Below are 22,182 nucleotides of genomic sequence, written 5' to 3'. Positions count from 1 at the left end.
TCCTTCCTGGCAGCTCCCGCTTCCAGGACTGCGCAGCGGAGGTACCGCGCGCCTGCCGGCTGCCGGGACAGTAACTCCTTAGGGGGTATCGGAGCTCCTTCCGAGCAGTTACCTAACGACGGCAGCGTCAGCACGCCCGATCCTCGGTACGTGACCAAAGGCTACAGGTACGCGCTTGCTCAAGTTAGAAGCTGGAGGTATCCACTGCCCGGTTTTCCAGCTGTTGCCTACCCTTCCCTGGGGCCGTAAGCAGCTTTTCACCCCCTCAGGAGGGCGAGCAGAGGCGGGACGGGGAGGGTGGCGGAGCAGCGACAGCTCCCGCGCTCGGCCCCGCTCCCGGCTGGCGGCGAACGCGCAGCTGCACGCGCTGCCCCGGCTGCGGGCGAGCGCCCAAGGCGGCCTGCCGTCCTCGGCCCCGCTGCCTGCCGAGGGCTCGAACCCATCCGTGCGTCCTCCTGGGGCTGCCAGCTCCTCTTTTGAGCCAACGCTCTCTCTGTGGGGGCTTTTTGGTGTCTGTTTTCCAAATCCAAGGTTTTTTTGGTGAGAAAAGATGAATTAATAGCAACACTGTGTTTACAAAAGTGTCTGAGGGAAGCCAGAGCACGTGGCATCTAGCAGCAGGCAGCTACCTTGAACGCTGCTAGTCTCAAAAAGACATTTAAGAGCAGGTTGTCTCAACCTGATAAATCATCGCTGCAATCTGCTGTACTTTGTGGCTGTATCAGTAATTATGTGTCAGCTGCCGTACATCATCTGAATGGTGAGGAAATGAAACTATTTTCTCAAGCCCAGTGGAACAGACAGCATGCACTGCACTAACGTGTGTGTTTCAAGGAATAAAGGAAAAACAGTTATCCTCTGCCTCACCTTCTCCTGTGAACGCCGCAACCGCGCTAACGGTGCAGGAATGACAGCACCCCGCCGTGCCCGGCGCAGCGCTGAGCACCGGCTCCCCCGAGCCCCTGGGGCTGCCGGGAGGCATCCCGCCGCGGGCGGCAGCAGGGAGCCGCGGGGGCCGCCCGAGCCCTGATCCGGCCCCTCGGCCCTTCCTCTGCCAGCAGCAGCCGCAGCCGCCCGGCTCAGGGGGCTGGTTTGGATCCTGGCCCTAATCCACGTGCCGAATTCAAACCCAAATGAGCGTGTAAAAAGTAGGTATGCAAGTCAAGGAGATCTGTGCTCTGAACTCTGGCATTTCTGAAAATCTAGCTGAGCCATCTGTGCATGCCATAGGAAACATCAAAACCAGAGCTATTTGTGCCCAGCACAAACCATTCACAGCTGGATTTCACCCACAGCCAGGGGTTTTAAATGTGCTGAGTGACCTCTGGGGTATGTAGCTTAACACTAGAGAAAAAATAATTTACAAGAAGCATGGGCACACAAATTTACTAAGGGCATTTGCAATGCCAGACCTTTGCCAATAGACAACCCTGAGGAGTTGGTGGTCTTCCAAGTTTGAAAAAGCTTAACAAATGGGGTCTGCAAACAGGCTTGTTTTGGGAATTATCCATTACAGTCTGTGCAGAAGAAAAATACTTTTCTTAATCATAATCACCATGTAACAATCCTTTCATGAAACAGACCAAAACCAGGTCTCTGTATTTAGAATACCTATTATTAATTTCTCTTGGTTTTATGGCAAGAGGGAGGAAAAATAAAAGGTTTTTTCCCTTTTCTGATTTCATTAGTGAACAAATTATTTGAGAACTAACTGCCAGTCCTCTGCAGGAAATGCCTGGCACCGGGAGGAGAGGTAAAGAACGAACCCTGGTGAAGTGAAGTTGGATTTCTTGCTTCTCCTTGGCCCCGGCGCTATTTACTGCGAAGCCGCTCCGATGTTGCGTGGGTTGGTAACGGTGCAGAGACCTGTGGTCGGCTGGCGGCGGGGGAGCACGACACGCTGCGCTGCTCCTGGATGTGCAGGTCCGGTCCGGACGTGCTGCTGAACGGAAGCAAAACCAGCACCAGTGAGAAATTCAGAGCTACCAGTACAAGTGAGTAATTTCCTAAGTCCTATTGTGTCATGTCTTTGTATAAGCTGCTACGTGCACATGTCTGTGTGAGAATCTGATAAAATTTATCAAGAAGAGGTATATTTCTAGCTTCAATTCTAGATGAAAACCTTGAAATAAGGCCTGGGACACTGTAAGATCATAAAAACAACCCCTCTCATTATTTTTGTCCGACTACTGAGGAAAACATGACTTAGCCACATTGTACATGTGTGTATGTATGTTTGCTTGTCTCTGTATTTTCCTGATGTCCTTTTTCAATGAATATTCCAACTTCAACTGCATTTGAGAGAAGCTTCAGAGATAATTACTTCTCTCTGAGGGGCATGAAAACCAGTGGCCAAAAAGAAATGACAGATCTACAATTAAACAGACTGATATAAAAATTGCAATTCTAATAGCACTAGGCACCAGGAAGACTACACACACAGAAGGGAGAGAGGGAGAAAGTGAGAGAGCGGGAGCGCGTTTGATGTGGAAAGCGTTCATCAGCATTTACAAGCAACCAAAGACACGAGTCCATGGAAATCAGGCCTCGGAGCTATTCTGGCGCTCACAGAACCATGCGTCGGTTTCTTTTGAGTCACACAATTATTAAGGAAATCTCATCATTATTTTTTGAAGCCCGACTCATGTTTTTTTAAACACTTGGGATCATCAGTGCTCAGGAGCCTATTCTATAGGACAAGGCACCGAATTCTCAATGACTTATTTTCTTTTATTTTGAATGATTACCCTGGATGCCCTTTTACCTAGGCAGAGATGTAGGGCTCCTTTAGAAATAGTATTTTGCTAATTGTACCAGAGTCATTTTAGTGCATGAAACATCTTATTTCATAAAGATGAGTGGTGCAGTGTAATGAATGCCTGCCTGAGGAAATGAAAGTAATCAATTGCCAAGACCATCACACTTTTAGAACAAGCACAGAAAAAATGTAGATAAGGGCTTTTAAGCCATAGGGTGGAAAATATGCACATAATTCCTTGACCTGTTTTAAAATGCAAATAGATGTAAATTTCTTCATCAACTATGGAGATTAAAAAAAAAATCTGGCTATACAGAGCAGGGTACATGACACGCTGTTGAAAAGTGCCTATTGCAAGAATCCACAAAAGCCTTTTCGACATGAAATCCTGGCCCCACTAAAGCCATGGCCACTCTTTGCTGACCTCTCTGGCCCATACTTCCATATGATATTTTCGAGGATATCAAACACTTGATTTTCAGCTGCAGGAGCTGCCATACTAGGCAGGACCCAAATTCCTCCAGATGGGCCCTGCCTGCAGGAGCTGCTGTGCCAGAGGCGGAGCGCAGAGATCCCCAGTGCCTGGATGCGAGCGGACCGGTCCCTGCCGCGGCCGGGGCGGTGAGCCCTCGAGGGGGGCCTCGCCCCCACCCAGCCCCGCAGCCCCCCGGGGGTGCCGAGCCCTGGGGACCGGGGCAGCGCAGGCCTAGGCAGGGTGAGGCAAAGGCCCCGCAGCAGTATTCACTGCAGGAAGTGAAGGGCAGAGGGTGTTTTCAAAGTCGCACAAAGCCGGAAGGTAGAGGAAGGAATTGAAGCGCAAGCGCTCGTCACCCTCACTGCTGCATGAACTCAAAACTATCCTTAAATATTAAGCAAACTGTTCTATATGAGGGAATATTACTACCTACTCATCTCAGAAGGATGCTGTGAGGTTGAATTAATGTTTGCAAAACACTTAAAAGATGTAAATGTACTCCAGAAGTGCTAAGCATTATTATTACTGCTGCCTCACAGGAATATTTTGATGAAGCTTGCTTAAGTAACTTCTGTAAAGCACTTTGAGCTCTCTGGATAAAAAGTGCCGTGGAAGTGCCAAGTGCTACTGCTCTGTAAATACAGCTCACTCGATGCAGCGCGGCCTCCTCGCCTGCACAACTTGCAGACCGGCCTGCAGCTTTGTTTCTGCTTTAGGGCCCGCAGGGCAGGCTGCAGCGCTGGTAAGGACCTGAGCAAATGTATGAGCATGAATCACAGTGTATTCTTGCCTGTGCAACTGGCTGATACATAGGTTCTATTACTTTGGCTCTTTCTAATGAGCATTTACATTTTTCTTTTTAAAATGATTTTCATTCTAATCATGCTGGACAATTTGAACACAGTACATGTTTTAATGGAGGCATGGGACATCCACAAAAGGTCATGCAACAGATAAAATAGGGACTACATCATGTTTATTACTTATTGCATCAAATTGCAATGCACTGATGTTGATCTGATGCTGAAAGCCAGTTGGAAATGTGCTATTGTAGGTGATTTCAAAAATATAAGTCATGACAGCATGTCTGACCTCTCTCTTTCCTGATTACTGGCTTTTTTCCTAAACAGACACATTTCACTACCACTTCTAGACAAGGAGAGAAGCAGATAGGATTGTTTAAAGTGCATGTGTACTTAGAAAAGAGAAAAAAATTACTCACTCTTTAGCCTTTCTTTTGGAAAGCTCAATCCCAGCCCAAACTACTCTTAAATCTAATCCAAGACTAGGGCAGCTCTTCTTGTACCAAAACTAACCAGAAGTTCCTGTGCTCTGCCAGCTGCATGAGCACCATAAGCTGTTTAAGATCTAGCAACAAACTCAGTTTTTCAAACCTTTTCTTCCCATGCCAGTTGTGTAAACTCATCTGAACCCTAGCTGCAGCCATCAGTTTGGAGTGACGTCTCCAAAACATGCATAAGACGTTGTCTCCTGCTGACAGTTGTCTTCCTAGGTCATCAAACCTGAGCTTTTTACTCATTTTCAGACTCCAACACTGTGACCCCCCCCGCCCACAGCCAGGTGCCCAAACCTGCCCCACACCGAAGTACATGCAGGCGAAGGCGTGTACTGGCCAACGGCTGATGGGGGCACGTTTGGTCAAAGGCTGAAAGAGAGCAAACCCTCCTTCCTGGCATTACTAGATGGCTTGATGAAAAACAGCCTACCTGGATGGGAAAACCCCCTTCTGCCGCCTCCTCCCACCCCACGTGCCCGAAAGTTCACAGACACCAGCAGCTCCCCAGCACTGTTTTCTCACCCATGACACAGTCCTGGGGGACCGAGGAGTCACTGTGTGGAAATCGCTATCAAGAATCAGTAAGCTACATGGGGATTAGCATGGTAAGACTAACACCCTCCACCCAAGAACAGCACAGCATTATTCCTCCCCAAAAAACCCCTATTGTCTACTTTCACTCCTTTTCTGTATTTTTTTTTTTAAACAAAGTCACTCTGTCATTTACTTTTGGTGACAGGTCACCACCATTCCAAGCACCATCCTGCAGCAATGACTTATTGCTGTTGAAACTGTACAGCTGCATAAAAAGAGGCATTTCTACTTTTTTTGGCTAGCACCGGTAATTACAGATAGTTGACTATTTTCTTAGGAGCTTTACCTTACAGCTTTTTCTTTCCTGGGCAGCTTTTTCTTTCCTCTGGAACAAAATGAAGGTGGGCTTTAACTCTGAAAAGAAAGCTCCTTTTCTGAAATACCTATCTAACTCCCTTTTCTGGTTCAAGCAGTACTCCTCCATGTGCAGGCCTCACGGTAAACAGGGTGACCAGCGGGATTTCAAAAAAGATCAGCTTTTCTGGGTAAGCATCTTAACTAAACTCTTCCAGACTTGTTCTTCGTTCTGTGATAGACTGATTTAGTATTAGATAATCAGGATTACAAATCAGCGAAAGAATTTGCAGCATTATGAACCTCGTTTTGCACACTGGAATTAATGATGCAATGAATCATGCTCCAAAAATCCAGTTTTGAAGCTCAAATGCAGTTGCCAGAGAGGGATTCTGGTTCCCAAGTGGATGAAAGCCTCACTAAATCTCAAGGAAATCCAGAGAGGTAGTGCTTTGTTTGGAGTCACCGGCAACTGGTGCTACATTTTACAGAGCCAATGAACAACTTATCAGCAGGCAGCGTTTGCTGGAGACAAGCAAATACTAACATTGGAACAGCCTGCCCTGCACTTGCAGGAATCGAGAACACCATGTATTTTCAGTACGATTGCCTGCTTTAGTTTTCCCCGTAAAGTGGATGGTTTGTGTGTGCTGTTTATTGCAGCACTGCTGACTTGGCAGGGCGCCTCTTTGGCCATGCAGCTGCATCACCTTCACCTCGGGAAGTCCTTTAGCTGGAGGCTTCTGGAAGACTCTGAAGGGACACTACCACCCCTTGCTTTCCCTCTTTTTTATATATATATATTTTCATATATATTCTTCTCCAAACACCTGCAATTGACTGCTGTCACAGACAGGATGCTGGGGTAGCTTTTCTGATCCAGTTCTACAAATTCTCTTACTCATGGCATTAAACTGATGCCCACTGGTGTCTTGGTTCTTATCAGATCCTTGTTTACTGCTGGGCCCTGAACTACTTTTCCAAATGTTTCTATATGCTCAGGCCCAGTATCCCAGTAACCAGTTTAAGATGATGTCTATTTCTAAGCACTATTTTAAATAATCCATGTTCTGCTCACTGGTTTAGAATTAGTATGGACAAGGAAGTTTTGGCTGCTGCATTCATGAAACTTCGTTAAAGTCACTCGAGCAAGGAGCTGACAGGGAGTTGCAGGTATGGCTCATTATAACAATGACGCAGTTTGTACAAAGCGGCTTTCTGAGCAGTGAAGGACAGATTGCTTTATTAAAAAAAAAACCTCACCAAAACCTAATTAAGACTATTAAATTATTAGATTGTGACATCTGGCTGTCCAAGTGCTGTGACTGCACATATTCTTCCCAATGGTTTAAAAATTGTTTTGATCTTGTTTAAATTCATTTTAAAATTCATTAGAGTAGGTCTTTTCTGGATAAAGTTTAGCTGGCTTAAGATATAATATTATTTTTCTAAGTTCTGCTAGCTCTTAGTACTGTGCTCATAAACCAACTTTGATCTGCTTCTCCCCATAGCCCTTCGGATACAGTTACGTCCTGCCAACAGTAATTGTCTCAGCTGGTGCCTTACTTGGCAAGATCATCTCAGCAAGCTCCTGCTCCAAGTAGATCCCTGCTGGGCTCTATGCAGACCAAGCTCCCAGCCAAAGGGTCCAGCCCAAAGCCCTCACAAACTGTGTGGGATATCTGCAGTTGGTGGGCTTGGGACTACCACCAGTGACAGCTGACAGAATCCGGCTTCCTGGATGTTTCCTGAGCATCCCTGTGCCCCAGCGCTAGCATTTTTCTCATCAGCACAAAAGAAATGGTAAGCTGTTTGTTTCAAGCCTTTAGGGCCATCTCAAGGTCCTATTTCCCACACCACCCTCAGATCTTTCCAGAACATAATTCATCGGATGTCCTCTACAGAAAATGAGCACTCACAGCACTGTCCCATCAGGTCTCATACCAGCCTTGCTCTCATTGAGGCTGGCTAGTACTGATTTATCTCAAGCTGCACCTCTTGGAAGAGTGTTACTGTGAATGTAGTGGTACACCCAGCCAGACTGTCACTCTTCACTTTTCTAATAGAAAAACATCAATAGAAAATGTATTTTTAAACTTTTAACTTTTTGACAGAAACTATTCATGCATTCAAATCAAACTGACACCTTGGCTCTACATTTTTCTCCAGTGAACAAATTAATTGGAAATTTTTGCTCAGTGCTCTTAAGAAACTTTGTCTTGCTGAAACAGCAGGCCAAATTATCTACTGGGTGAGTTCCAATAGCATCAGTTCCCCATTGTTCCCTTCTGAGTGTCATAAATTTGTCCATTCCTTTGCCACCTGATAGATGACTTACAGCTTTTTTGCTATTTGGTGTTGCAAAACATGCTTCAAAGACATGCTTCAGCTAGTCAGGCTAATTACCAAAACAGTATGCTTGAGTATTCTCTATTTGTCATTCCACACATTAGACTCTTGCAATATTATAAATGTGGTTTAAAATTTAACACGTTAGACCTAGAAGCTCTTACATTATTTAGTCTCCTTTATAATTTGTACCAGGGCTCTCAAAAACAAACAAAAAAAACCCCCCAAAACTCCCACCATTTTGTCCAACTCAATATACAATGCACTGGTTGTACCTCTAACCACTTCTATACATTCCTACATCTCCATTAGAAGAAGAAGAAAAGAAAGAAAAGCAAAGCATATCCTGCTGGCTTTAATAAGCTCTCTGAACTATTGTTCTTGCCAAAAGCAGCTGTAGATGCCTGTTACAATAATCCACATTTCATACACCAAATGCATCGCTATTGTATTACTGCAGCAACTACTACCTTTAAAATGTAGCTTAAAAATTGGTATTTTCTCTGGATTTTGCATGGTTGTCCTTTGGGTTTCCAGCAATGTGGCAAAACAGAGAAGCTTAAGATGAAGTAGTCAGGGACTGGGGAGGTGGAGGTGGCAGAGTTATTACTATTTAATGTTAGTATCAGCCCAAGTGCCTGGAGGCTCTTCTGAAATCATTGTTCCAGTGTGGTAGACATCCTGTGTATGTATGGGGAGAGACACTGACTGTCTGGAGAGGCTTGCTATCTAAATAAATGCAGCAAGAGGCAGCTGGAAAGAGAAATGATTATCCCCAATTTTACAATCAGGGAGCTAAAAGAAAGAGGCATTAAATGACTTGTTCAAGGTCACCCAGGGGGAGCTTGAACAAATGCCAGCACAGTGCCCAAACAAGACAAAAATAGCACGTTTTACTTCCACTAATGTCTCCCCCCTCTCGTGAGAAGCCTCCTCAACTTCACGGTCTCCATCTTGTTCCATTTCCAACTACTTTTGGGGGTCAGGGCAGACCGGGAGTTCGAAGTGGAAAGATGGGAATCTGAGCTTTCAATCACTTGGTCCGAAACAAGATGCGTCAGGGTGCTTGTGTGCTCTGCTGCTCCCAGTGCCTCTAACCACGGCACTGTATTGGAGATGTGTAGAGCATGCCACAGCATTTGGGCTGCATGCAGTGTGCTGCTTCATGTGGCTTTTTAATGAGAGATCAAAAGCTTGGGGTAAAAAGGATGACTATACCTCGACTCCTCTTGAATTTGGATTTCTTAATGTTTTAGGCTCCCTAAGAACTTTCTTGTGGGCCCCATGCTTACTACCAGTCCTACAGACCTCATATGGATGTTGTTCTTAATGTGACTCCAACCCAACAAAACATTTCAGATCATGAGTCATGCCAGCAAAATCCTTGGGACTACAAACAGGTCTAAGATCTCTGCTTGCTTCATGGGACAGAATTCTTTCCTGGGTTTGCCAAACAGAGCCCATCATATCCTATTAAAAGCCACAAAGGATCCAAAAGAGAGAAAAACAGTAGAAATGCCAGAGCTGCCTGTGAGTGGACATGGACAAATGCAGTGCGAACTGCACAGAGTATAGTCTCTCGCTCTGAACCCATCACTAAACCATTGCATGTTTTCCTCCATCTACGAGGAGGTCCTTTTGTCCCCATTTATCCTTCAGTTACAGGTACTGTGCCTGATAACTGAGGCACAAGGAGCTAAGACTTACTGCAGGTCGCAGAGGTATGAACCTGTGGCAGGAAAGGACCTGGGGCGTGCTGTGGGTTTGCTGTGCTGGCCGGGTGCTGGTGGGCGGCAGCAGGAGCTTGGCTGGGTTCTGCCCTGTGTAGCCTGGCACTGCTTTCATGAAGGCTAAAAAGGAAAAGGCAGATTTTACAGATAGAAATACAAGTGCTTTTCCTATAGAAAATTACTAAAAGTTTGTTCCTCCAGTGCAATTCAACTTTATATTTCAATCTTTAATCTACACCTTTTAGTTATGTTTGCAGCCAGCTCAAAAAAGGAAATAATTTAAGTTTTCAGACAAGAAAATAATAAATTCACAAAGTAGAGATTAGAGATATAGCAATGCATTATAAATTCTCCTTGATTTGATAAAGGGAAAGAACTTGAAAGAATAAAAGTCCTTTTCAAACTCCTTTGCATGTTAGGGACATTCAGGAAACTTCACATCCTTGTCTTTTCCTGAAGACTTGAAAGTATTTATAGTTACTTCAAATTTATTCTCATCAGGAACAGATACCTCTAGCTAATTTACATTAATCAAGTTTTCTAAAAATGAGGATGTTTCTCGCTGTCACTGAGGAAAGAGGGCTATTTGAAAACATTTGAGTTCATGAGGTTGTTCCATCCTCTACAGATTTCACCCTTTGTCACTTTTCGGAAGCTGCTTTGGAAGCTAGTTTGAGATTCATTAACTAAACATCAGAAACTCTCCTCCAGCCTCAGCTGCAGGGCTCTACCCTGTCTATGCCTGCATTTGTTCTTTAAGCGAGCAGAAGCAGCCTGGCACAGGGCCAATCTGGAGACTAGGCCAGGGAGAACCACGACCATGGTACACTGCTTTCCTTGTTCACCGCAGTTCCGTGTTCAGCAGCACAGGGAAACTGTTTTAGTATAGATGCCTTCTACAAGAAATGGATGTAATACTTTTCAAACCAGCAAAGTGCTGCTGATATGCATCAGGTGAAGGTATGTCCATTACTCCGTAGTTCTTTGTCACTGGTGCCAAAGTCTCCGGTGCTTTTGTTGTACTGCTTAGTCTTCACTGAGAAGAAAAGCACAGTACTTAGTCCTGTTGGACCAGGCCCAGTAGATGTATGGAGAAACTGCCTTTCATAAGGTACGTTATACGTATTTTATGATTGTCCATAGCCAAGGAAGGAAAAAAAAAATCAGACTCCACTCTTCACTTAAAATCTCCTTTTTTAAATACAGGAAAACTCTTTCCCAAGGAGTTCTCCTATAAACTCGCATAGAAAGAAATTTGTCCCTGTTCTTTTCATCTGTATTTGGCTGGATGCCGTCTCTCTTTTTTCTTATTTGTTACTTCCAAACTATAAGGAAGAAACGAGCATCTGTAAACTCAGGTTTCCACGGAGTTTGACACTTCTTTGGGGCTTACGACTGCCAAAGATGTCCCTGTTTGATAGCAGTTGGTATCTGCTGTTAACTGTCACCCAGGAAGAAGTTTTCAAACCTGCAGGTCAATCAAGTGCTGAGAGCTCTACATGTTGAAGATTTAGCTATTCACTTTGCAATGTTTCTGTAAAATTGATTTATTAAAACACTCCAACTCAGCAGGATGACTTCAAAGAAGGGACTTGAGGCTGTTCTGCAAACACCCTCCAAGTTCTTGTTCTCTCCCTCACACCACCTCTATCAATTTACATAAGAAAAGGAAGGTAACGGCATCCGCTGGTGTTTTTTGCCTCTTTTCTAATATTAATGGTATTGATTAAAGTTTCCCTTATCTTAGTCTCAGGCTACTTTAATTCTGTTGCCTACAGGCCCCAAATATTGCAGTGCTTCTGCCTTCTCCTGAGTAACCTATAACATATGCCTGGAGTTGAAGCAGCATGAGCAAGTATGGTGAATGGGCCACAGCAAACCTGAGCCAGGCTGTGATCCAGATAGCTGGAAAGCGAGGGCCCTGGGATAGCCTTGGCGGCTGGTTGCACTTATCTCCCAGTTTAGTACTCTATTCACTGCCCCAGGTCACTTTTTAATTTGGAGACAGCAACTCTCTTTCAGACTAGTTCAGGCTAGGACACAGGTCATCCTCCCGTGACTATCAACACAGCTACTCACCTGTGAGTGAGGTGGCTCAGATCCTCCAGAGAGGTTTCCAGTCCCAACTTCCCAGCATCGGGAAAGCCATCTGTTTTTCTAACACTGGAATGCAGAGAATGGGATTGGGTCTTCTTTTATAAAAAAGAAAAAAAATAATTTTTTTGGATACTACTTCTGGGTAATTCAAGCCCGCAGTAGAAACCTGGGGCTGTGCATGCAGGAAGGATGCAGTGCCATGCCGATGCTGTTGTGTGACACATTAATGTGCAGCTGCTATTGCATGGATATATCATTAAAATTCTACCACTTTCAAAAAAGCAAAAAAACAAAAAAGCCCACTAACTTTCTCTTCTGAAGTCTGTCTAATAAGGCCAAAAGCAGGGTGCTATGAAAATGCTTATTTTGAACTGCTGAGATCAAGGTATCTAGAAAGGTGTCTGGTACATATTCTAAGATAGTTCTTTAGAAGACTGCACTTTGGGCAAATCTGTAATGCAGGAAACTAAATTAGCAGCTAATTGGGAAAAAGCTGAGTACAGAATGGAGATGGCAAGCTTCTTTTCAAAAACTTAATAACTGGGAAAGCATTTGGAAAATCTTCAATTAACTAATTATAGTTAGAAAAAAACATGAACCTTATTAAATTCCCCTCTGAACTTAACAATGAAAGGGGTTAATATATGTTATCAAAATACATTTTTTTCCATTAGACAGTTTAACATGCAAGATATTAGACACTACTGCAGAGATTGTTTTTGAAGATATTTATGATGAAATTTTAATACTATATTTATAGTAGGAGCCTTTGAGCATGGGCCCTCTTTTTACTAGGTATTCTACAAACTCAGAGCAGCAGATGTATCATCTGCGGAGAAATGTATGATCTAACTTGGCAAAATATGTTTTTGAAGAAATAGTGCATATATACAGGGGGAACCAGCAAACTTTATAGGGGATCAGAGATTTCAGAGCAGGGGGCAGAGAAGAAGGGACAGCTGCATGTGTGCATGAGGAGGAGGAGGAGGAGCTCACTGCAGTAAAAGGGAAGAGGAAGCAGGAGAGAACGATTAAGAGAGCAGGTGAGGAAGGAAACCAAATCACTACCCAAGAGGAAAAGCACAGTCAAAACTGTGGCGAATGAGAATCATAAAAAAACGCCCACCTCACGGATGCCAAATCCTCTCCAACTAGGCTACAAACTTCCTGAGCATATCTAATCATAACAGCACTAGAGAAATGGGCATGGTTGATGTTATTGCTCCTTTTGATACACCTAAACCTTACAGGATGGGCAACACAGAGCCTCAGCCATGCCTCAGTGCAAGGCAGAGCAGCAGCAGGGCTGCTCTAACCTTTGTTGGCTGGCAGAACCCATGAACTCTCTATGTTGGCTTGGAAACTTGACTTCCATTTCATGATCCTAATGTGTCCTTTGTGGAAGTACTGGTGCAGAGATGGCTCTACTAGAGATTACTGAACTGGGGACAGTTTCTATTCCCTGGTCACAGCAACGTCCAGGAGACTACTGGCTAAACTGAGCATGGTGGGAGTGCAGCGCCTGAACCATTAAGTCTCTTTGCAAAGGTTCCCTGCCACATTAACTGCCTGCTTCCTTTCCTGACACACACGCAGTGCCTGCACCCTGAAGCTGTTATGCTTCTCTAAATGAGCAGTCCTCTGCATTTCATCTTTTTCCCATAACTCATTTGTGGGGAATTTTGCTGTGATGGTGAAAATTTCCATTCAGTGCAGCTCTGCAAATGTCTTAAGTGGCATTTTTAGGGCTCTCACTTCTGCTCTATTACCAGCATCTGGCTTTTATGTTTTGTTTTTCTCCTTCCCCCTTTTTTTGTTTGACATGCAAAAAAGAAAAAAAAGAAGTCTAGCTTAAACCCACTTAAGATCAGTGTATGTAGATAGATAATGCTGCAAGATTGGACACCATCTGTTCCATTTCAGAGATCTGTAGCACGTAAGTAAGAAAAGTGTCTCAGTGGAGGTTATTTAAAGCATAAGACTGTGGCTATCTCCCGCCTTTCCAAAGAGAGGGAGTTGCTCTAAGAAATTATTCTGTATGCTGCATGACAAGAGGTATTTGTACAAAACAGAATTCTAACTGAACCATGAAACAATTCTCTGACACTTTCCTGTATTTTTTTTTTTTTTTTTTGGGGGGGGAACCCTGGTCCCTGTCCAAGTGAATCAAATCTCACTGACTTGTCTCTAGAGTTTTGCTATTTTTTCCTCTCTCTCTGTATGCATATATAAGCAGCTGTGATTTTTCCACAGCAGTTACAGCTCCTACAAATTCAACAAACATTAAAAGGCAGATTATTTTGCCACAGATGTCTCTGACTCAATCAATAAAAGCAAAAAAACCTCCAGCAAATCTATCTGTGAAGGAGAAAGCCTAACAGTTTTGCTGCCTACCTAATGGGACAGTGTACAGAGAAGCAGGGGTGACCTTGGGGTTCTTAAGTAATTCTGCAAGTTTTTGCCGAGCAGTTATAAAAGAGGAGGCAGAGCTGGACAGGCAGCGTGTGCAAGCAGAGCCGGCATGGGAACTATCTGCCTGCTTCTCCAGTCAGCTTAAGTAGGAAAGGGGAGACCCCCGGGAATACCAGTGTCAAACTGGGCTGCAGAGGTGTGGTTCCCATGTGCGCCAAGGACACAGCAGCTGCTGGATGGAGCAACACCCCGCGCAACACCGAGCTGCTCTGTGGCTGAGCCCTGACATGGAGGAAACTTTCAAACCGTACCTCTTCCACCGTAACAGAATTCATGGGACTTTGTTTCCAGATTAAAGAGGCAGGTGGAAAACCAGCAGGGTGTCTGGCTTTCTAATCGCCCGTGTCTCATCTCCACACAGAAACCACAACCAGAAACATTAGCTATGGTTGTAATGAATGTCTAGCACAGAAAGCGGGAGGAGGGGTGTTGAAATATTACCTACAAATGAAATTTAAGAGCCTACAAAGGGGGAAACAGCAGAAAGTCTCTGAAGTGCCCCATGGAGCTGTATGTTTTCACCAGTATCTGAGTCTCCAACACGGCTACTATTTTATAACATTTTCCACACTGCAACAATGCCTTGGCCCCTTAAGAAAAGAATATAAGAACTGGGGGTGCAGACAGGGATGTTTTTCATAATCAGCCTTCCCAGCTCAGGAGACTCACAAACCAAAGCCTAGATTCACACCACTGTTCCCCCATCGTTTCAGTTTTTCTGCACACACTTGCATTTTGGTCCCTCTGACAGCCTGCATCAGGAAGTCGCACGGGTGTCATGGGTTACTAACAAGAAGTAAGAACATGTCATCCTCCTCATAAGAGCAAAGCCTTGAGAGCTTACCTGACATGGAAGGGCCTCCCCCAGGTTTGCATAACCAGCTGTTTGCTGTCTCTTGCTTCAGTCCTGCTGCCTATAAATAGAACAAGTATGAGTCTTTGTCAAGATTCTGTCATTCACCTCCTGCAAGGGATTTTTCTTTTCGTTTCCCTTAGTTGTGACTCATTTTTCCTTTAATATGTTTTGGCAGGACTGAGACATTTCTTTTAGTAAACTAGTGAAAATAGTTTCCAGCACGTTAGCAATCTATGCAATTCTTGTCAAATCAGTGCTTTTCTTAATACAGTGGTTTGGATTGACCTGACTTAGCTCTAAGCGTACACAATCAATCAAGATCAAACTTCATACCGCATACAACTTACTCATTTTTAATAACTTGCACAGTGAAATATTTTGCAGGTTCTGACATGTCACAGGCTCACACTGAAAGGCAATAGCTTGTTTAGCTTTCTCTAATCCACTGCAACATTTTCATTTCACTCTCCTCTCCACAGAAGTCAACTGGATATATTAGAACTTAAAGTGGATTTTGATGCCGTAACGTACCATAATGAGGACTGCCTGAGATACATCATCTCTGACTGCGGCAAATTCCTAAATTATATCCCAGTGGTTACTGTTACTTTTATTTTTTTCCCCCATGTGACTTAAGATAACCACTGTTCTCTTCTACCTTGTGACTTGAACATTGATTTCTTATTAAGATATAGATCTGATCTCCATGCTCATAAAAAATACATGTTCTTGCTTAGTTGCCCACATACTGCTGTTCATTTATAAGCAGTCCAAGTTCTGCAACGTCACTGATAAAGCTGTTCCAGAACAGGATTTTTTAACAAATATAATACATGATACTGGAACAAGCTGAAAAGTGTCTATAGAAGAACACTGGATCCAAACCTAGGCTCAGATGTAAACACCTCACCTCTGTCAAACTGATTCAGAATCCCCTTTTACTCTGGGAAAAGCTGTGTTTTGCAGAGAAGAGCTCTTGTTCCTGCACTTTTGCGCATGGTTGGGACATCCCACTGTCTTCCTCTCCTATAGAGGGGGCGCCTAATTTAAAGCCTTGCTCAGCTTGCACAGACTGGCACTGTAAGACCGATATTGTAACAATAGGTTGAGATTGTTCACAAAAGCCACCACTGTCAGCCATCATCTTCTTCACCAGGATTCATTCCAGCAGGTTTTATGGGAACTCAATTATATTAGAGGCTAAAATACCACCCATCCAGGATTTAAGAATAGCATTTGATTCTCAAACCAGGTACATATTCCTTCTGCTAGAGCTTTAGTGTCTACACGCTACATTACTTCTCAAATCTGCTTTTAATTGAAGTTGGTTTTGTAATGCAGTTACATGTGCATTGTTTGATAGATGTGGATTGCAGTAAATGCTCTTAAGCCAACTCTTTAAAAGTAGAGTATACATTTTATAAATGTGCTTCATAAATAGCAGTATTTTCTCATTTCATAGAATAACAGGAACAAGTCACCAGTTTCTTTCAGAGATGGAGTATTTCCCTGCAGACAATACATTGATTCTAACAGATTTCCATCTCTTCTCAGAGCTTCCAAAGAACAGTTATTACCATTCAATTATCATGCTTCATTAAACAAGTTAGAACCTATATATTACATGCTTCTAGTTAAAAAAAGTTCAGTAAGCTTATTTATGGAATATAATGCCATGTTTGTTTAGAGAAATCTGGCACAATAAGCGTATCACCACACAGCATTGTTATAACAGTATGCTGGTAAGAAAATACGAAGTGAAAACTGGATTCCAGTGTCCTTGTTTATTATGTTTGTCTGGTGATACAAGGCCTGGCCCAAACTCTGTTGGGATCAGTGGGAAGGCTCCAAGGGACTTTGAACAAAGATCCTAAATAAAAGATGCCAAATTATATAAAGAACTGCAATTTTGGTAATGGTTTTGCTCCCGAAGTGGAAGGAGCTGAACCAGCGTAGCGCTGGAAAGGGAGAGCTGTTTATTGCCCTCCTCTGTGTAGCAGCCTCATATACCACACCCAGGTCTGGGTGCTAATATATCTGGTCTCGCTAGTATACCAACTGTCACCTCCTGTTCCTCCACAACATTAAGGAGAGTATAATTGATAGGTTTAGAGACATTTACCAGGTTTTGAAAAGGACGTTTCTTTACCTTCCTTGAACATGCAGCGTGCAGAACGCCAGCTGCACGGCAAGGCCTCCTTGCTCAATCAGAGCTCACAGACGCTCCTGCTCGTTGAGTCAGGGCTGGAACCGTAGTGGGAAGGCGAGCTGGAGGACAGACTGTCTGGTCGCCCTCATCCTGCATGCATCCTGTAAGTAAGCAGGAGACGTTCATTTGCAATCTGGCAGCTTTCAGAGGTGTGCATGTTAAAGCATTTCTCATGACAACAGATAACCCAAACCAAAGGAAGGTAAAACATCTGTGTTTGTAGCTCACCTGCAGGTATGGACACAGCATGTGACCATGGGACATTAGCATCCATGCTAATCCTTCCTCCCTCTGGAGACCAGCGTGTCACTCTACAAGAAAATATGGGGGCATTTGCAAGTAACTGCACATTGCCTCCTGCACAAAAGCCTAACTATTGCTGACCAGAGAAAATCTGCAACCTCTGTCCATCACTGCCTGTTTCAGCATCTCTCTTGGCACTGCAGCAGCTAAACCACCAGGCTATCTAGCAGGCAGCTGCAAACGATTTTCAGAACATGGAGTTTGGCAGGTACTCCACCAGGGAAATATAAATATCCTTCCACTGCTGATGAGCATTCAGTGTTCTCACATTACAGCAGAATGTGACTAGCTCTGGACTCCTACAGATCTCAGGGTGACACTCAATTTTAGTACAAAACACTAGGCACTGTGTAAAATTTAATTGCCCCTGTGTGTTGTAAACCCAAGGACCGATCTTCAGTCAGTGTTTGCAGGCACAGCTCAGTGACTTCGCTGTCTCTTTGTCCTGGTTCCTTTTCAGACAAAATGATGATGATAACATTTCATTTCCCTCAATTCTTCCTTTCTCTTTCCCAGCCCATCTTCAGTGTGTCTCATGTAGTTAGTCTGTTTTTTAAGGAGAAAGCTTTGCTGTTTGAAACTGAAAAAGGATCTGGTGCTGTCATCTGTGATGTTCGGGGCCATAAAAGGCTAGTTTGAAATGTGGAACAGTGCAATGCCACTGCTGAGAGCAAAACCTGCGGGGAGAAGGAAAACCTGCTATCTTCACTTTAGAGAAAAGGAACTGAAGAGCCAGGGCACAGCTGAGCAGGGTATTTCAGCATCTGACTAATCTCATAGAGGTTAACAGGTTAACTGTCGCGACTCAGTGCCTTGCCAAAACAGATCCTCAAGATTTTACCTGAAATCACAAAGGAAAATTAAGAGAGAGAGACAGGAAGCGAGTCCATGATTTCTGAATCTCACTCCAAAGACTTAATTAAAGGTCACCCCCCACCTTCACTTAGAGGTTATTAGTTTTCACCTTGCATAGTCCTTCACAAATGTTACAAGAGATGAGCAATGACAGTTTTTGTGTATGTGTGTGCATATAAATACACACATATATACACGCTCCCTCACATCCGAATACTATGCCAAAGAAATTATTTTTCACATCATTTCTAGTGTCATCTTTGATTAATTTTCATCTCTTTTCTCATTATGGCTCATCCCTCATTTTAAAGGTGTCCTTCAACCAGGATACTAGGAGAGAAGTGAGAAGTGAAAACAAACAAGGAATAATCTAAAGGTAGAGTCTTGGAAAATGTTTTGAATGGTAGCACCTCTGGCTTAACACTGCTATCTCCAAAATGCTTCTTGCTAATTTAGTGAATTAACTTTAACCAGAATTGATCCATTGCATCCCAATGGCCATATATGTCCTCTTATATCTCATTAATCCAAGAATATAGGTATATATGCATAAGTCTCTGAAAATAACAGTGGGACTTAGGACAACTAAACAGAGCCAAAATACACAGAAATGCAAACATGCACATGCAGTTTATCCACTCTTTTGCTCCCCCCACTCCTCTAGGCCCCAGGTGTTTGGGTGGCTATACATTTGAATGTTAAACAAGTTCTTTACTGTTTCACAGTTGGGTCCCATAACCAAAGGTCAATAAAATGGTTGCAGGGAAACATCCATAGTTCTGCAGCCCCCCAGGCCCTCGCTGTGCAAAGAGTGGCCCTTCTGCCAAGTTGCTGGCAGATATCCTTTGTGATGGAGGCTGTAAATCACAGGCAGAACTCAGTCCAATACCACCATTAAAATACTCTGAAAACATAAACAGAACCCCACTGGGGAGATATTTCATCTTAAGGTCTGACGGCAAGGTCAGTAGCACTTAAACGTATCCTTGAGCCTGGGGTCAGCCCTTTCTGTGTGCTCTATTTTAAGACTGCTCCTGCTAATGCCGGCCCCCACACCCCACTCCTGTGCCCTTGAAACACCGCCTCGAGACCTGTTAGGTTCACATATTCCCTTGAAATCCCTCTCTGTGATACGGCTAATACATCTTCAAGGCATTCCAGCTTTCAGCTACGTTATGGTAAGTGTTTTGACAATCTTTGACCCTCTGTCCAATCCAGGCAGATTTCTTTCCTGTGTAACATCCTATAAAGGGTCATCATCTTGGGATCCGACACAAGGATACTGCTGACCCGGCTCAGGTCCTTGAAGTCTGCGGTCCAACTGACAGCTGTTGCAACACATCAGAAGCGTATTTTAAAACAAGGTTAGCCTGTACGTTATACCACACCTACCATATAAATGGAAAATCAATGTACATAAAGCTACTTAACTTCCTTTAAGACATGCCTCAACTATAGCATTTGAAACATCAGACATGACCACAGCTTATTGACAAGAATATATTGCTTTGGTTAGAAAATGGTCTTCCACATTTGGATGTCTACTGCAGAGAAATCAGAAGACTTAATAAGAAGTAGGCCATGTGTAAGAACGACAAAAAAGACAATGTGGTCCTAAATGTTTCTCTCTTAAATAAACGTTAGCAAGCCTTTGGTTAGCAAAGGCTGAGGTGCACCGCCCGCAAAGCGTCTCCCCGTGGAGAGACCTCTGCTTGCTACCGTTGGGACTGCAGATGACCGTCCGAGACTCACCAGGAAAAGTATTTAAAGGCTACTTTACAAGCAGTGGTTCATAATTCTTTTAGTCCATGTGGAGTATAAGAATATTTACATATACATAAAATGACTCAGGCTAGTTAATTACGAAAGGGAACCCTCCCTCCCCACCCCCCACCCCCCCCAAAATAATGAGCAACTTTTCCCAAGATCACTGAAAGCCTTTAAAAACAGGCTGTCTTTCAACAGTAGTTATCGCCTTCTAATTAAAGCCAACTCTAAGTGCTTTTCCTGAAATACAGCCACAATGGAAATCTCTTAGTAAGTAATAAAAATGTTTTGTTTTAATCATGTGAGTAAATAGGTTGGATTGCGTGGCAAAGAATGCCTCTTGCTGACTGGCAGCAAACGCTTTCTTTCCAGGATGTGTATTCACAGTGAATTGAATAAGGAATTGGATTGCATCACGTTTCATTTTTTCCAAACATATTTTTTGCAATAATTCAATGATTAAACCAATATAAAACAAACCTACACCAGCAGAACATGGCATCCAAGAGGAGTAAATGAAAAGAACATCCTTCTTTTTGTTGAAAATCTCTTCCACTTTGTGGTCAAAAAGATAGGCTGCAAAGAAAATTTTCATCAGAAATGTAACATTCTGTCCAGCTTTACAGACAGTAAAATGGAAACATGTCATCATTCAATGGCACAGGTGATTGCTCAGAAAACGAGCACTTGCCTTTAAGCACGTAGAGAGCCTGCGTGTGCAACTGTACAACAAGAGAACAGTTTGTTCCTTCCCTAATACAAAATTAAACATTATGAAACTCAGAGAGTGATAAGATTTTGCCCCATGAGAGATGAGCCTCAGTAATACAGAAACAAAAATGTTTGTCTTTTGTTATCATGCCAGATTTTAACAGCTGGGAAATGCATCTTCCTTTCTCAAATGAGTAGACTCAATCAAGACAATATTCTACCTCCCTGCCCCCAACCACAGTTTTTTGTGTGGGAAAAATGGAAACTTTTTCCTTTTTTCCATTTTGAAATTTTCCATTTTGGTTAAATTTCCTCTCTCTACCCCTACCATCCCTTCTATTTTGTTTTCTGGCTCATCTGCTCTTGCTTAAGCTTTTTTGTCTGCCATGTATTTTTCATTTTCTTCTACAGCCAATGGGTGGGTGGGGGTGTGTCGGGGGAAGGAGGCATGAGGACAGGAGGAGAAACAGGAGAGAAAAGGTGGGAAAGTCATCTGATAATGATTTTTGGAAACATGCTGGGTTTCACTGTATGCTTAGAAACATTAGAATTTAACAAACCATTGAGACCAGCTAAATTGGTTGAAAAGTCATTTCCATGAAAAAAAACAAAACTTTTCTATTTTATTGGGAATCTACCAAGAATTGCTTTAAGTCCTTACTTTCCCTCTCTCCTCTCTTACTGTGTCCAAAGTATAAGAGGGAGTTAATCCCTTGCTGCTAATTAAAGGCACTGCTCAGTGTAAAGAACTCTTTTTTTTATGGAATAGAAAAAATAAGCAAAACCAAGTACTTTCTGTTTGCTAAGCCAGTCTCTGCAGCACATTTATTAACAGCTTTTCATATGCCCTATTGACAAAAGGGAGAAACACGCTGCCGAGCACGTGCTGGGTCTGCAAACTCCTCTGCCGCGTGCACGGAGAACGTGCACGGAGAACGTGCACGCCAGAGCGCGCGGTAATCCTGACCACGGCTTTAGGCCTTTCCCAGCACCAGCACACATCCACCAGCCCAGCGCTGCGCTAATGCTCTCTCAGCGAGTTGACACTTTATGGTTACGCAGGTCTACTTCACACCTGCCTGGAGAATGGAGAGCACGTGGCAGCAGCACAACCATCCAGCATGCTAGGATTTTTACTTTCAGGGTGAGTCCAGGGCTGCCCCTGCAAGGACAAGTTGTCATTTTTCTTTGCAGGGCAAGTCCCTTGCTGCTTCTGCAAGGAAGAACCACTTGTTACAGGGCTCAGGCTGGCCCATTTGCAGAGCATGCTATTTTCCAGCTCACCTAAAAGCACTACAAGTTTCTATGTGGAAATCTGCAGCAGTTGCAGGGGTCACAGAGGGGGAAGCGGCGGCAGGAAGCGCTGCCGCAGAACGCAGAGGGGCTGCGTCCTCTCCCGTGCAGGGGCCTCTCTC

The 22,182-nt window shown here is 43.7% G+C and overlaps 1 protein-coding gene and 1 long non-coding RNA gene across 6 annotated transcripts in view; one reads left to right on the top strand and one right to left on the bottom strand.

Annotated features, from left to right (window-relative positions):
• LOC135330301 (uncharacterized) overlaps window positions 1-9,481 on the top strand; it is a 9,554-nt gene extending 73 nt beyond the window's left edge. Inside the window, exons 1-4 of the long non-coding RNA XR_010392239.1 lie at window positions 1-167; window positions 1,729-1,994; window positions 5,538-5,609; window positions 6,930-9,481. The exon at window positions 1-167 is cut by the window's left edge and continues 73 nt beyond it. This is a non-coding gene — a long non-coding RNA (uncharacterized LOC135330301). The remainder of the gene's footprint in view (window positions 168-1,728; window positions 1,995-5,537; window positions 5,610-6,929) is intronic.
• LOC112986811 (uncharacterized) overlaps window positions 1,371-22,182 on the bottom strand; it is a 98,686-nt gene continuing 77,874 nt past the window's right edge. The window contains exons 3-8 of one of the 5 annotated variants that reach the window (XR_003260121.2): window positions 17,360-17,442; window positions 17,072-17,232; window positions 14,911-14,980; window positions 11,577-11,689; window positions 9,475-9,617; window positions 1,371-1,942 (exon numbers count right to left, since the gene is read on the bottom strand). Coding sequence is in view for 2 of the 5 variants with exons in the window: in XM_026106280.2 (XP_025962065.2) it covers window positions 1,542-1,942; window positions 9,475-9,617; window positions 11,577-11,660; window positions 14,911-14,980; window positions 17,072-17,084 (711 nt within the window). In the remaining 3 variants the exon portion in view is untranslated. Of the gene's footprint in view, window positions 1,943-9,474; window positions 9,618-11,576; window positions 11,690-14,910; window positions 14,981-17,071; window positions 17,233-17,359; window positions 19,672-22,182 lie in introns of those variants that run through there. The other 4 variants (XR_010392238.1, XR_010392237.1, XM_026106280.2 and 1 more) reach the window with 4 other exon arrangements.

This window comes from Dromaius novaehollandiae, chromosome 19 (genome assembly GCF_036370855.1).
Source record: "Dromaius novaehollandiae isolate bDroNov1 chromosome 19, bDroNov1.hap1, whole genome shotgun sequence".
NCBI lineage: Eukaryota > Metazoa > Chordata > Aves > Casuariiformes > Dromaiidae > Dromaius > Dromaius novaehollandiae.
The sequence above is the reverse complement of the archived record's forward strand: the minus strand, read 5'-3'. Positions and strand labels throughout refer to the sequence as shown.